This window comes from Pipistrellus hanaki (assembly GCF_964339955.1).
Source record: "Pipistrellus hanaki genome assembly, chromosome: X".
Classification (NCBI taxonomy): Eukaryota; Metazoa; Chordata; class Mammalia; order Chiroptera; family Vespertilionidae; genus Pipistrellus; species Pipistrellus hanaki.
In genome coordinates this window covers 49,409,794-49,424,688 of record NC_140524.1, presented here as the reverse complement: position 1 = coordinate 49,424,688, position 14,895 = coordinate 49,409,794, and the positions used below count along the sequence as shown (strand labels likewise).

The 14,895-nt window shown below is 36.4% G+C and overlaps 1 protein-coding gene across 1 annotated transcript in view; it reads left to right on the top strand.

Moving 5' to 3' along the window:
- Window positions 1-14,895, top strand: part of NRK (Nik related kinase) — a 144,323-nt gene that overhangs the window by 91,575 nt on the left and 37,853 nt on the right. The window contains 4 exon segments of the mRNA XM_084870436.1: window positions 5,367-5,445; window positions 6,490-6,665; window positions 9,932-9,995; window positions 10,411-11,578. Coding sequence (XP_084726562.1) covers window positions 5,367-5,445; window positions 6,490-6,665; window positions 9,932-9,995; window positions 10,411-11,578 — 1,487 coding nt within the window.

Sequence of the window (14,895 nt, the reverse complement as noted above, 5' to 3'; positions counted from 1 at the left end):
CTTTTGCATTCTGTCACAGCTAACCCACCCTATCTTTAAACAAATTAAACAATAGAAAGATATACTTCTACTAGATATTTACCCAGAGTTTAAACAGTTCACCTGATTCCTGATTAATTTGCGTTAGGACAGCGTTTTTCAACCGCTGTTCCGCGGCACACTAGTGAGATGTTGCCTGGTGTGCCGTAGGTGCAGACAAGACAAGAATTTTATAATTTTTCACTATTTTGTTTACTTAATATTTCATAATAAAGTAATTATAAAATACTTTCTTTGTATTTATTTGATTCCTATTCAAGAGAATTACTTTATATATAGTCAATATAGGCACAGAGTTAAATTTTTTAACATTTTCTAATGGTGGTGTGCCTCGTGACTTTTTTCATGAAACAAGTGTGCCTTTGCCCAAAAAAGGTTGAAAAACACTGCCTTAGGAAGTCCTTGACTTCCGGAGAAGTCTTCAAGCTCCCCCTTTGACACACTAGGAGTGGGCCTGACTGACTGGGACCCCTACCTTACTGATTCTGTTGACAGTCAAGAAGCGTCCATCCACTCTCTCCAGATGCCAGCCGGGTCCTGGGCTGAGGGTCCGGGAGCGCCCAGAATCCCTCTGTTCAATTCTGCTAAATCAGCAGAGTGGCACCTTCTGGAGGCCTATCCGCCTCTCCCTCCTCTTCCCCCCCCCCCTTACAGGCCCCAAAGCTGGCCCATTCACTGGATGCAAAATGCCAAGCACAATTGTTTCTTGGTCAGGGAATCATTAATGTTACAGAAAACCAGAGAAGAACCAAGCAATACTTAGAGAGATGGAGTTACTTTTAGTACGTGTGGGTGAGTAAAAAATAAATGATGGACAAAATGATATATGCTACATATATAAAATTGAAATGAGATTGGGAAAATATAGATTACTGTTCATCATCACTCAATTCTTTTTCTGTGAAAAAAACATGCTTATATTCTCTCTCTCTCTCTCCACAATATGATAATATGATATTTCATATGAGCATTGATGCATGTATTTGGTTAGGATTGATGACTGTATCAAGTAGTATATTTTTTCTATTGTTTCTGAGTGTTCCTCACCACTGTCTTTTTAAAAATCTAGCTTTCTGCATTTTATAGATTTGTACTTTTTAGTTCACCTTTTGAATTTCATTTTTTATTCTAAAGTATAAAATTATAGCAGGAAAAGAGGTAATGAGCAAATTTACAGAAGGAGTGTAAAGATAGGTTAAGTAATTTTCCCAAGATCACAAGTTTTGCACAGAGTATACAAATGGCAAACTTCTTGTAAAAGACAAATGAGGAACAAAAGATTCTTAACTTTCAATGAGAAAAGATTTAAAATCTCAATGGACACAGACAATAGGGTGGTGGAGGCCTGGGGCTGGGAGTGGCCTATAAGGGTTCAATGGGGAAAAAAAGGGGGACATATGTAATACTTTCAATGATTAAGATTTTTTAAAATGAAAACAGGATCAGCATTCCTGTATAAGTAATTGAAATGGTGTGACTTTTGGTCATAAGTAACTTGAAATAGCCACAATGTTAAAAAATTGTTTTTCAACAGCCTTCTGTATTGCTTGAAGTAATAACTTTGTACAGAAATTATCTTCATCGATTTAACAGCAGAAATTCAGGTTATAGTTATCATCTCAGAGAGAATGACCTTCTGAAACAACAATTCTGTGATAATTGTCTCTGAGGTCTAGATAACAAAATTCCTTTCTTTCTTTGGTGAATCTCTCCCAGAGAAATAAATAGAGAGGGAGAATAACCTCTTATTGAATGGGTGCTATAGGGGCTCTCAGAGGAGAGAAGATAGGACTGCAGTTTACCCAAACCTTCTTAAGTCCTTGAGTTCTGGGTAGGAATTCAAACAATGTAAAGATGTGAAGACCTTCAAACCAAGGCCAGAATATTGCTAATAGTTGGAACATCAGAACATCATAGGCCAATATTGAATAGATGCAGTTCTTAGTTTCTTTGCTATTATTTGAAAATTAAATTGTTGTCTAGTGAAGAGGTAGAATCAGGTTGACAGTTTATTGCAACTCGCCTTCCTTGTCAAGAATCTACACCAGCAATCTACCTTAATCTAAATTATACATTTCTCTATATTAGTATTCCCCTTAGTGTTGTAGAGATTATTTTTAATATTGTCATCCATGTTTGTTTACAGTCCTACTTCTCTTTCTTGTAATGTCCCCACTTTACACACAGATCAATGTTTACATTATTGTCTCATGACTCAAATGTAATAGTCCAATTAAGATACCAATTTTTTAATTATTCAAAAGTTTTCTTCAGATCTCAACATATTGTGGGAATAAACCACATTATCAAATCAATTCAAATTGTTCCCAGTTAAATGTTTCCAACCCATCAACAGATGTATTTTTAAAGGAGTTTTGCTATTTCAAAGGAATGTTCTTGTAATGGTGAAATGTGGGCACTGTTAAATAATATGGTGTGAAGAGGTATTTATTATTTACTAGTATTCCTAAAATTAGACCATATAGGAAACTTCTACAATTGCTGTTTTATATAGCTTTTTTAAAAAACCACCCTATGCTCTATTCCTTTGTGGACTTCTCCTTTCCTTTAATGAAAACCTACCAAGTCTATACCTTAACTCTTAACTCCTAAAGATATTGTTAGTTGACTGAATGATGCTCAGCTGTTAATAAATGACAACTGCTTAATATTGTACAAACTCATTTGCAATGTATTTATGGGATAGAATCTGATGGCTGATTGGACATAGTAAAAGAATGAAGACAGTCAAATATGACCCTGATCTTTTGAGCTTGGAGCCCATTCTGTCCTCAATTAGAAACCTGCACTTTCTATTAATTTATACCCATGTAATTGAAACAAAGCATGACCTTTGAACAATTGCCTTTATATCACTCTAATGAAGTTGCTGTAGCAGGCTTTTTTTTTCTACTGTTATGAGAGACCAGTTTGACATTTTAATTTTTCTAGATATGTATTTTGGAAGAGGAAGGATGACTTTAAAGTGGCATTAATATCAAATTGTCTTAACATTAATGACACACTTGAAGTGTTAGGTGAAATTTACACTATGATTCTTTTTTGGGAAATTTTTACATAGCTAGTTTTCTTTAATCAAAACATAAGAGGAAATAAGTGAAGTGAAACACATTTAAACATAGGAAAGTACAGAATTCTCAAACCAATGAGGTAATGAATTTGTATAGCACATATTGGAATAGGCTTTTCTTTGTAGGGTTGTGTGTCTGAAAAAGGGAATGAAAGTCCAATAATTTGGTACAGACTCAAATTGTCAGACAGTTAAAATCTTTATGATAATTTCAATAGCTTATATTTATTAAGTGCCTAATCTGTGCTAGACACTTATACTTATAGCTGGCCATTTAATCCTCACAGCAACTCCCTGAAGGAATTCTTGATATATTTCTTGTCTTTCCAATGAAAAAAAAAATGAGGAAAGATAGGTTAAGTAACTTTCCCAAGATCACAAAGGCTGAGCATAAATTGAACCCAGGCCACCTTACCCTAGAAAATGAGTTCTTAACAGTTAATTACACTATATCTACCTCTTTTCGTAGGACTGTCAACATCCGAAACAGATTCTTATCATCTTTTTAGACTAATAAATCATCTTTATACATTATTTTGCTTAACTACTAGTCTGATTGATGTTTTCAGTTTATAATTACATATTCCAATTTTATAACATAGATTGCTGCAGTACAAAAACACAAAAGAGTGCTTTGTCTTCTCCACTTTGGTTTCCTTCTAAGGATATGTTATCAATAACATATTTCAAACATATTACCTAGTGCAATTTATTATTTATTTGTCACAACTAGCAATAATGAGCCTTTAGGATCTTATATAAAGTATTATTTGTGTTAAAGTGAACTTTTCGTGAACTTCATATGCTTAGAATTCCTTCTTGAATGAGGAGTATGCTCTGTAGTTACCTTTTTTATTCATTCTATATTTTATTTATTAATTGATTAGGGTGACATTGGTCAAAATGAACATATAGGTTTCAGATGTGGCAACTACCCCCTTCCCTCTGGCAACTAACCATTGCTGTTTGTGTTCACGAGTTTCAGTTTTATATGAGTGAAATAATATGGTTATTAGCTTTTCTTACTGACTTATTTTATTTAGCATAATGTTCTCAAGGTCCACCCATGTTGTTGCAAATGGAAGTATTTCATCCTATATTATAACTGCATAGAACTCCACTGTGTATATGTACCACATCTTCTTTATCCAATCCTCTCTAGTAGGACACTTAGACTGTTTCCATGTCTCTATCCAGTGAATAATCCTACAATGAACATAGTGGTGCATATATCTTTGTGAATACATGATTTTGAATTTTTTGGGTATACCTGGTATACCCAGGAGTGGGATTGCTGGGTCATATGGTAGCTCTACTCTTAATTTTTTTAGGAATTGCCAGACTGCTTTCCATAATGGTTATACCAGTCTACATTCCCACCAGCAGTGAATGAAGGTTTCCCCTTTTCCATAACCTCTCCAACACTTGTCAGTGCTTATCTTGTTGATAATGGCCACTCTAACAGCTATAAGGGGGTATCTCACTGTAGTTTTGATTTGCATTTTCCTAATGGCCAGTGAGGTTGAACATCTTTTCATATATCTATTGGCTATTGGTTTATCTTCTTGGGAGAGCTGTATTTTCAGGTCCTCTGCCCACTTTTGGATTAAATTGTTTGTTTGGTCTTGAGTTTTATGAGTTCTTTATATATTTGGAAATTAAACCTTTGTTGGAAGAGCTATGTTCAAAAATATCATCTCCCATTTGGTTGACTGCCTCTTTGTTTTATTATCAGTTTCATTTGCTGTGCAGAAGCTTTGTACTTTGATACAGTCCTGTTCATTTATTTTTTGCCTTTATTTCCCCTACCTTTAGGGGAAGTTCATAAAATGTTCTCTACGACCCAGGTCCATAAATTTGGTACCCATATTTTCTTCTATGTATCTTATTGTTTTGGGTCTTATATATTTAGGTCTTTGATCCATTTTGAATTAATTTTTGTACATGGGACAAACTGTAATCCAGTCTCATTCAATTGTATGTAGCTTTCCAGTTTTCTCAGCACCACTTATTGAAGAGACTATCTGGCTCCTTTGTCAAAAATTATCTGTCCATATACATGTGGTTTTAGAGCTGACTCTCCATTCTATTCCATTGATCTGAGTGTTTGTTCTCTGCCAATGCCATGCTGTTTTGATTGTCATAGCTTTTTACTGTAATTTGAAGTCAGGTAGCATGGCACCTTCATTCTTTTTTCTCAGTCATTCATTCTAAACTTATCTATTTTCCTTTGCAGCGCTGTGTAACCTTCAGCCCTTGGAAGCTCTCTTTGTAATTTTGCGGGAATCTGCTCCCAAAGTCAAATCCAGTGGATGGTAAAAATGAATGCCCTAATTTCCCAAACACATTAAGTTGGTATTTTTTATTTAGCAGAGAAGTGTTAATTCATTTGGTCAGTCCTGCTTCAACATTTTTGTTCAACAATATTTCCTAAAATGCAATACCTTAAGTGTGGTGTCTAAATGACTAGTTTTCTTTAAAAAGTATCTAACCAACTAGAAATAATACCATCTAGAATATATTATGATGACGTTATAGTACTGACATTAGTGGAATATTCCATTGCTTCTCCAGTAATGGGATGTACCTATGGAAATCATTTTTAACATTTCTCACTGTGCTTAGATAGGCAGTCAGTGATTATTATATATAGCCCAGTTGCTTGGCCCATTCATTAAGCTAAACACCCACAGACCTAGAAAAGAAGACTTCTTGTCCTAGGGTGATACAACCCAAATAAATTTGGAAATCCTTTTCAATGAAGCTTATTGATCTAGTACTTGACATTCTTGCTTATTAGTATTGCTTGCCCTGATAGAAGTGATGACTGTGATTTGATCACTAACATTCTTGACTGCTATTCAATTTAACCATTCCCACATATACAGGCTTTCTGGGCACATCTGATTTCATGGGTCATTTTATAAAGTTAGCCTCAATAACACCTGTTTTTGTGGATCATTATATCTAAGCCTCTCTATTTCCATATAGTCAAGTGAAACATTCAGATTTCAAAGTGTGACTGCTGTGGGCTGACAGATCTAGTCTCATGATCTACATTTATTACATTAACCATTTAATTGCTGTTCTAGTACTTGACTTTTTACCATGTACACACTTCTGAACTCACTGAAGTTTCTACTATTATTTGGGTAGAAATCTTCTGAGGTTTGAATGGCATTTGTATAATGTATATTGCACATTGTTAAGCTGCAGGATATTTAGCAATTAAAAGACAATTATAGTGATAGGCAACTGTTTCCACAAATATGAACTTCATAGTGGCATGTGGGTGGGCATATGGATGGGTGTGACAGGCCTGAGAATGCCCTTTTATCTCTTTGGCTCATGTCTTTTAGGTCCCGCAAGTTCCACAATTTCATGGAAAAATGCATGATAAAAAATTTCTTATTTCGTCCTACTTCTGCAAATATGCTTCATCATCCATTTGTTCAGAATATAAAACATGAAGGACATGTTGTTGAATCACTAAAGAAACATCTTACTGGAATCATTAAAAAGAGACAGAAAAAAGGTAGAATATATGAACTTCCATTTCTCTGGAATGACTGTTTAGATGAAAGTGGAACTTACTCTTTTTTCCCAGGAAAAATCTTTTTTTTTTTTTTTTTAATTAGGTTGAAAGTAAAAATTCTGAGTCCCTCAGTACTTGGTTTTCCTAATAATGTGCCATGTGTACTTAATTCATTATCTCCAGCTGTTACAACTGGCAAGTGTTCGTATTTACAGACCTAGAAAGCCTCAGGAGAAATTTTGGGATGTGCCAGTTTTATTTTTTTAACTCTTAACTAAAGAAATAAATAAAAAGCTATAAATACTTGGATTATTTAGCTGACATCTTAATTAACTCTAATAAGATAAATGGCTTTGTAATTAACCATTTATTAACTTTTAATTTTGAAGTCTGTGCATCATACAAAGTTTGTTTTATGTTCTAATCTCCAACTAACTACACTAATAAAAAAGAAACATGCTATGCCAAACCATGCCCACCAGCCAATCAGGAACAAGTATGCAAATTAACCCATTCGGCTACAGAGCTGGAGCAAGCAGGAGGCTTGGGTGGTCCCAGCAATGGAGGAAGCCAAGCTTCCCCCCATGCTCTGGCTGGCCCTGGCCTCTGCTCAAGGCTACAAAGTTTCAATTATAGAAAATGAATAAATCCCAACAAAAATAATGGTGGCCACGGAGCTGGAGCAAGCAGGAGGCTTGGGTTCCCCCCAGCAATGGAGGAAGCCAAGCTTTCCACCCACCCTGGCCTCTGCTCAAGGCTACAAAGTTTTAATTATAGAAGTCAAATAAATCCTAGATACTTGCTTCCAGCTGGCCCAGGTCTTGGCTAAAGGAGGCACTGAAAAAAAAGGAAAGGAAAGGAAAGGAAAGGAAAGGAAAGGAAAGGAAAGGAAAGAAAAGAAAAGAAAAGAAAAGAAAAGAAAAGAAAAGAAAAGAAAAGGAAAGGAAAAAAAAAAAGAAAAAGGAAAAGAAAAGAAATAAAGGAGGGGCTGGGACCTTGGGTCACCTGGGGGTGATCAGGCCAGAACGGGACGGCAGTTGTGGGTGATCAGGACTGGTGGGGTTAAGCAGTTGGGGTGAGCAGGCCTTCATTGGGAGTCAGTTGGAGGTGATCAGGACAGCAAGGGGGAATTTGGAGTGAGTAGGCCAGCAGGGTGGCAGTTGGGGGTGAGCAGGCCAGTGGGGAGGGAAGGTAGGGGCGAGCAGGCCAGCAAGGGGTGCAGTTAGGGGTGATCAGGTTGGCAGGGGGGACAGTTGGGAGTGAGCAGGCCGGCAGGCAGAGTGGTTAGGGACAATCAGGCAGACAGGCAGACAGGTGAGTGGTTGGAGCCAGCAGTCCCAAATTGTGAGAGGGATGTCCAACTGCTGGTTTAGGCCCAATCCCTGTAAATCGGCAGTAGGACATCCTTCAAGGGGTCCCAGATTGGAGAGGTTGCAGGCTGGGCTAAGGACCTCCCCCCTCACCCCTGCACAAATTTCATGCACCAGGCCACTAGTAAAATATAAGGAACTATTGATATTTGTACAAACAAAAATAAGCTTCTATATATTAATACTAAAAATTGCAGGATGGATTATTATCAAATCCAGAGGAAACAATTTAGGAAGTTCTACCTTATAGATTGTATGGGAAATTCTACACTTAATTTGAGGCACCATAGACAAAGTTGAGAGTGGTTATAGAGTGGGAAAGGGGGAACCTGAAAAATACAGCACGCATTTTCAAATTAGCTTCAGGATTTATTTCAGTGTAACTTCTTTCATTTATCCTATATAATAAAAGCTAATACGCTAAGTGTCTGGTCATCCAGTTGTTTGTTCAACCAACCAAAGTGTAATATGCTAATGATGCTCAACCACTCGCTATGACATGCACTGACCACCAGGGGGCAGACGCTCCAACTGGTAGGTTAGCTTGCTAGTGGGATCCAAGAGATTGGGACTGAGCAAGAAGGGCTGGACATGCCCTGGAGCCCTCTCGTGGTCCCTCCCTGCATGGCCAACCTCCCATGTCCCTCCCTTGCCCTAATTGTGAACTGGTGGCGTCTGTCAGCCTGGCCTGTGCCCTCTTGCAATTCGGAAACCCTTGGCAGATGTCAGAGAGCTGGTTTCAGCTCAATCCCACAGGCCTGCCCAAGGGACCCTACTGGTGCACAAAGTTGTGCACTGGTCTTCCAGTATAACTATATTCTATTTTGGAATGAGGAGTAGCAAGAGTTAATGTATTTAGCCATGGTGGAGAATTCATTGGATGAGCATCACAAAAGCCAGCCGGTCTCAAATGGGTGCATGAAGACCACACATCTACTTGATTTGCTACATTCCATAGTTGCAAGTTTTCCATATGGTTAACTACAGGAAAAGTAACATCATATGAAGATTATATGGAAGATATACACTGAGTGGCCAGATTATTATGATCTCTGAATGCATAATAATCTGGACGCTCAGTGTGCTTCTCTTAAGTACCTCATTTGTTTGATATCAAAGATACTATAAATTGTGCACGTGATCAGTTTTCCCCTTTGCACTGGCTGATAGAAAGCTCAGAACAAATAGGCGGTTGATCTCCAGCAAACATCTAGAGTACTTTTGGTACCCATTTGAGATACAAATACACTGAGTGGTCAGATTATTATGTGTTCAGATATTGTAATAGTCTGTCTGGCTACTCAGTGTAAATATAGTTGCCCTAAACACTTTAACATAGCTTTACAAAAACAAACTTATTTGTTTGGGTCTATATTTCAGTTCAGCACAGCTGACAGGATAAAATGCTGAACTTTTCAATGCATTAAGTATGAAACCCAGAATTTTGATTTTTAACTTCGCCTTGAAAGGACCTAAGATCTTTATCATCATTTACAATCCTCTCTGAAAGGACCAAAGATGGGTATGGGTTCAAGTTATAAAGTCCTTAAATCTAGAGCACACACCTAGAAACCATGTTCACCAACCATCTATAGTTTATCTTGTTCCTTTCTCCCTTTGTCTTTCTCAATTATTTCTATTTAGAATTGTAGCAGATTGCTAAATTTTCTTTCCTATTACCAGAGAAATTAGTCTGTATGGAACACCTGCACTGTAGTATAAAAGTAGACCCAAGAACCTGGATATTGGCTACATCACCAACCAGATGTGATTTGAAGGGTTACCTTCTTGTCCTTTTAAATTCACTCAACATCCTGAGCAATAAAGGGTTAAAGTTGGATAAACTGGATTACATTAATCTCTGCTGATTGTTATTATTTTTTCTTTAATAAAAAGGAATACCTCTGATCTTTGAAAGAGAAGAAGCTATTAAGGAGCAGTACACCACAAAAAAATTCAGGTATGTTAGAGACAACTTACATATGGAATTTGATGTTAGAAATTGACTTAAGAAAGTTGATTTCCATACTGTTTTATTTGACTAAAAAACAAAACAAAACAAAACAAAAAAACACAATTTTTTCTCATACAACAAAAAACAAATCTATATTTTCAAGAGATATTTATGTGAAAATGTTGAAAAAATATTTGATTACTATTAAAAGATTCCTTAATATCTGACAACAGAATGATCAAGTATATTTAGTAATACAGATAATAATTTAGACATTACAGGAATTATTCAAGAAAGATTTACTAAAACTGTCTTTGATAAGGAAAATTATTATCTTTCAAAATAAAAGCATTTCCCCTGAATGGCTTCACTCCACTGACAATTCTAATTGTATGGCAAACATTTGTATGTTTCTTTCTAGAGGACATTGTTGTACCCATGAACTTCTGAGACTGCCCACCAGCAGTAGATGCAGACCACTTAGAGTCCTACATGGAGAACCCTCTCAGCCAAGGTGGTTACCTGATCAAGAAGAGCCACAGATCCAGGCACTTCAGCGTCCACAGGAAGAAGCCAGGGTGTTCAAGCCACTACAGGCTCAGAACAATGCACTTAAATCTCTTCAGGCTCAAGTTCAGCCATCTCAGAGACTACAAGGGGCAGCTCAGGTGTTCATGCCACTACAGGCTCAGATTAAGGCTAAAACATCTAGGCCCCTACAGATGCAGATTAAAGCACCTCCACGACTACGGAGGGTAGCCTGGATGCTCATGCCACTACAGGCTCAGGTTAAGGTACCTAGGTCTCTACAGCTGCAGGCCCAGGAATCCAAAGACCAGAAAGCTCAGGCTCAGCCCCAAGCATCAGAAGAGCCACAGGATCTGGACCGGGTACCAGAAGAATTTCAGGGGCAAAATCAGGTACCTGAACAACAACAAAGGCAAGTTCAAGCCCCTGGACAACAGCAAGAGCAGAACCAGGTACCTGAACAGCAGCTGGAGCAGAATCAAGTACCCGAACAGCCAGAGGTACAGGAACAGGCTGCTGAGCCTACACAGGCAGAGACTGAGGCAGAGGAACTAGAGTCATTACATGTACATGCCCAAGTGTTCTTGCCTCTACTGTCACAGAACCACCATGTGCTATTTCCACTACATTTGGATACTCAGGTGCTCATTCCAGTAAAAGGACAAACCAAAGAGTCACATCAGGCACAGGCCTGGGCACTAGAGGCCTCACAGGGCATTGGCTCAATTCAAGCACTGATAGAGGGACTATCAAGAAACTTACTTAGAGCACCAAACTCACATAACTCAAAGCCACTTGGTCCACTGCAAACCCTGATGGAAAACCTGTCATCAAACATATTTTACTCTCAACCAGAACAGGCACAGAAGAAAAAATCAAAGGTTTTTAGTCTAAGGCAAGCACTAGCAAAAAGATTATCACCAAAGAAGTTCTGGGCAAAGTTATCACAGAGACCTGAAGAGCTTGAGCTCTCAGATTTAGAAGCCCACAGGCGAAGGCGCCAACGCAGATGGGAAGATATCTGTAATCAACATGAGGAGGAATTGAGACAAATTGCAAGTGTAAGAGATTTTAATATTTTTATTTAGTGAAATATGCAGAGAAAATATGCTAGCTCACACTTATATTTTCCCTTTGTAAAATCAAATGAAATAAATATTCCTGTGTTCCAGAGAAGATTAGCTAAATAGTTTGTGCTGCAAATAAATTATCCTGAAATTTCCAGATAATTTTCACTTAATTTGAGAAAGAAAAATTTGCTTGAATGATCCAGGTAATTGCTTAATACCCCTGTGGAAATATAACTTTAATTATTAGTTTACTACCTATTATTCCCTTGACCAATAAAGATACACCATACGTATGCATACTTAAAATTACTAGTTGGATATTTTTTAACTTTATTTTTATTGTTGGCACTATTGCAGATGTCCCCATTCCCCCTACTCCTTGTCCATATCCACCGAGCCCTCATCCCTCCTTCCATCTGGGCTATGCAATAGTTGGATCTTTAAAATTACTTTCAAAGTTCAAACTTTGCAATATTTATATAACTTTTATTAACCAATATCATCCCAATAAATTCAATTAAAAAAATTTAAAAAGCTTTCCAATATAATGCAGTATTAAAAATAAACGACAAAAACAAATTGGAAAAAAAACACACACAAATTTGGTTTCATTTTTTTTTTTCATTCCTTAACATCTAAGTTACTTTATTTGCTTTTTCTTTTCATGGACTGATTAACTGTACCATTTAAATGAATTGCACTATTTTTTATACTTCAAGGTGTTTAAGTCAAGCTTAAAATGAGAAGAAAAATCAGTTTCTAAAGCATTTTGCATACAGTTACCATATGTATAACTTATCTCCCTAATTTTTCACCAATTTTACATAATTAATTAATGAAGTGGTTGCATCGAATTGACACATTGCAAATTTGCCTCTGCATTCTTTCAAAATGTGGAATACATTATCTTAATCTCTTTACCTTATTTTGGAATAGTAAAAAAACTTTGTTCTTTCAAAATTGTCTAATATCAATGGATTATAATTTGTCCAGGGTTCATGAATTCAATGTGACAAATCTGATTTGACAATGAATGGTTTGTGAGCTTCCTAAGCAAATTAATGAGGTCAACAAGATTAGGAGATCATTTTTTACTAATATTTCAAAGCATGTGTTTACATAAAAGAAATCACTGTGAGGTTCCTAAATTAAACTCTGGTATCAACACCCATTTAATCTAATAATAATTAATGTAGTAATTAAAAATGAACATTGTCTGAATGGTGTGGATTGCAAATCCACACCTTTTGCTTTGTGCCCATGGGCCAATTTAACAAATGTTATTTCCCTGACATATTTAACAAGAAAAAAAGTAAAAGCAGCAAGAGAAAACCCAAAAGGGGAAATGGATATCTATTATAATCCCCCCAAAATGGGAGATAGGGAGAAAAAGAAACCAGATAGTCAAGAGAAAATATGAGTTCAGAATGGTGATATCTGTCCTGAAATTGGGATATTTAAAATGCTAATGACCAGTTAAAGACAAATATCACATGTTCTTATTCATATGTGGAATCTAAAGAACAAAATAAACTGATGAATTAAATAGATCCAGAGACATAGAAGCATGGAACTGACAGTTGAATCTCAGAGGGAAGGCTGGGGGGGTAGAGGGTGGGAATAGATTAACTAATGAATTTACATGCACATATGCATAAGCCATGGACACAGACAATAGTATGATGAAGACTTGGGGCACAGGGTGGAAGTGGGCTAGAGGAGTCAATGGGGGGTTGGGGAAAGGGGACATGTATATGTCTTTCAACAAAAAAGATAAATTTAAAACAAACAAAAATAAATAAAATGCTCATGACTATTCTCAATGAGCCCTAGTAACAACTGAATCAAATGGGTTTTGCATTTGTGAAAAAAAAATTTTATGCATTCTTGCAAAACTCTGAGTATGTACCATGCACATATTTATTATAATGTTTTAAATATATATGAGAGAAACCACTCTAAAAACAAAAGAAAAAATTAATAGGTAGCAGTTACTAATCTCATGACCCTATGATCATGTACAGGCATTCCTGTCTTTAATGTACATTATTGATACTGTAGTCAAATTCATAGGTCTTTTGGAATACCTGATAATGTATTAGCACTCAGAGACATATGTAAGTGCTTCAATTCACCAGAAGCAAAGAAAACACATTTTTATTACTCTATTTGAATAGAAGAAATAATATTGACTGGCTTAAATGGGGAAACAGAAACTTTTGTAAACTTCCATGGCTCAATTAAGGAAAAATATTTACACTCCTGTATTTCAGAACTTCTGTTGCACAAGAAGACCACATTTAATACTTATAAATGCATTCAAAACATGACAGTTTGGGATTATGAGTTAAGCTTTAAACCATAGATTATTTTTAATTTATTGGGATGACATTGGTTAATAGGATCATATAGATTTCAAGTACATATTTCTATGATACATGATCTGTATATTGCATTGTGTGCTCACCACTGGTGCACAGCTGAATCATCTTCCATTACCATATATCTAGCTCCCTTTATCCTTTACTAACCCCCAACAACTTTCCCTCTGGAAGGCACCATACTATTGTCTGTGTCTATGAGTTTCAATTTTGTATCTTACATATGAGTGAAATCATATGATTCTTAACTTTTTTTTTACTGACTTACTTTGCTTAGCATAATATTATCAAGGCCCATCCATCTTATAACAAATGGTAATATTTCATCTCTTTTTATGACTCAGTATTATTCCATTATATATACACCGACTGGCCAGATTATTATGACCTCTGAAAACATAATAATCTGGCCACTCAATGTATATCCTATATAATAAGAGGCTAATATGCCAAATTGTTCCCTCAACCAGTAGTTTGGCCAGCAGGCAGACTGACCAACCTCCCTTGTCCCCTCCCCCTGGCCTCTAATTCATGCAACTGGCTATAAATATATATATATATATATATATATATATATATATATATATATATATATATACTTAGTGGCCAGATTATTATGTGCTTAGAGATAATAATAATCTGGCCACTCAGTGTATGTACCTCATCTTCTTTATCCAATCATCTGTCAAAGGCCATTTTGGTTGTCTCCATGTCTTGGCCACTGTGTAATGGTGCAATGAAGATAAGGATGCATTTGCATATATCTTTGCAAATCCACAGATTATTAATCTGAATCTAATAGGTGAGCTGAGAGTGGTCAATGGTCCTTCTGAAAATATGTAGAGACATGTGTGTCTATATACCATTTTCTATGGATAATTTGTAGCATTCCTTAGATTCTAAAAGAGACACAGAGCCAAAAACTAG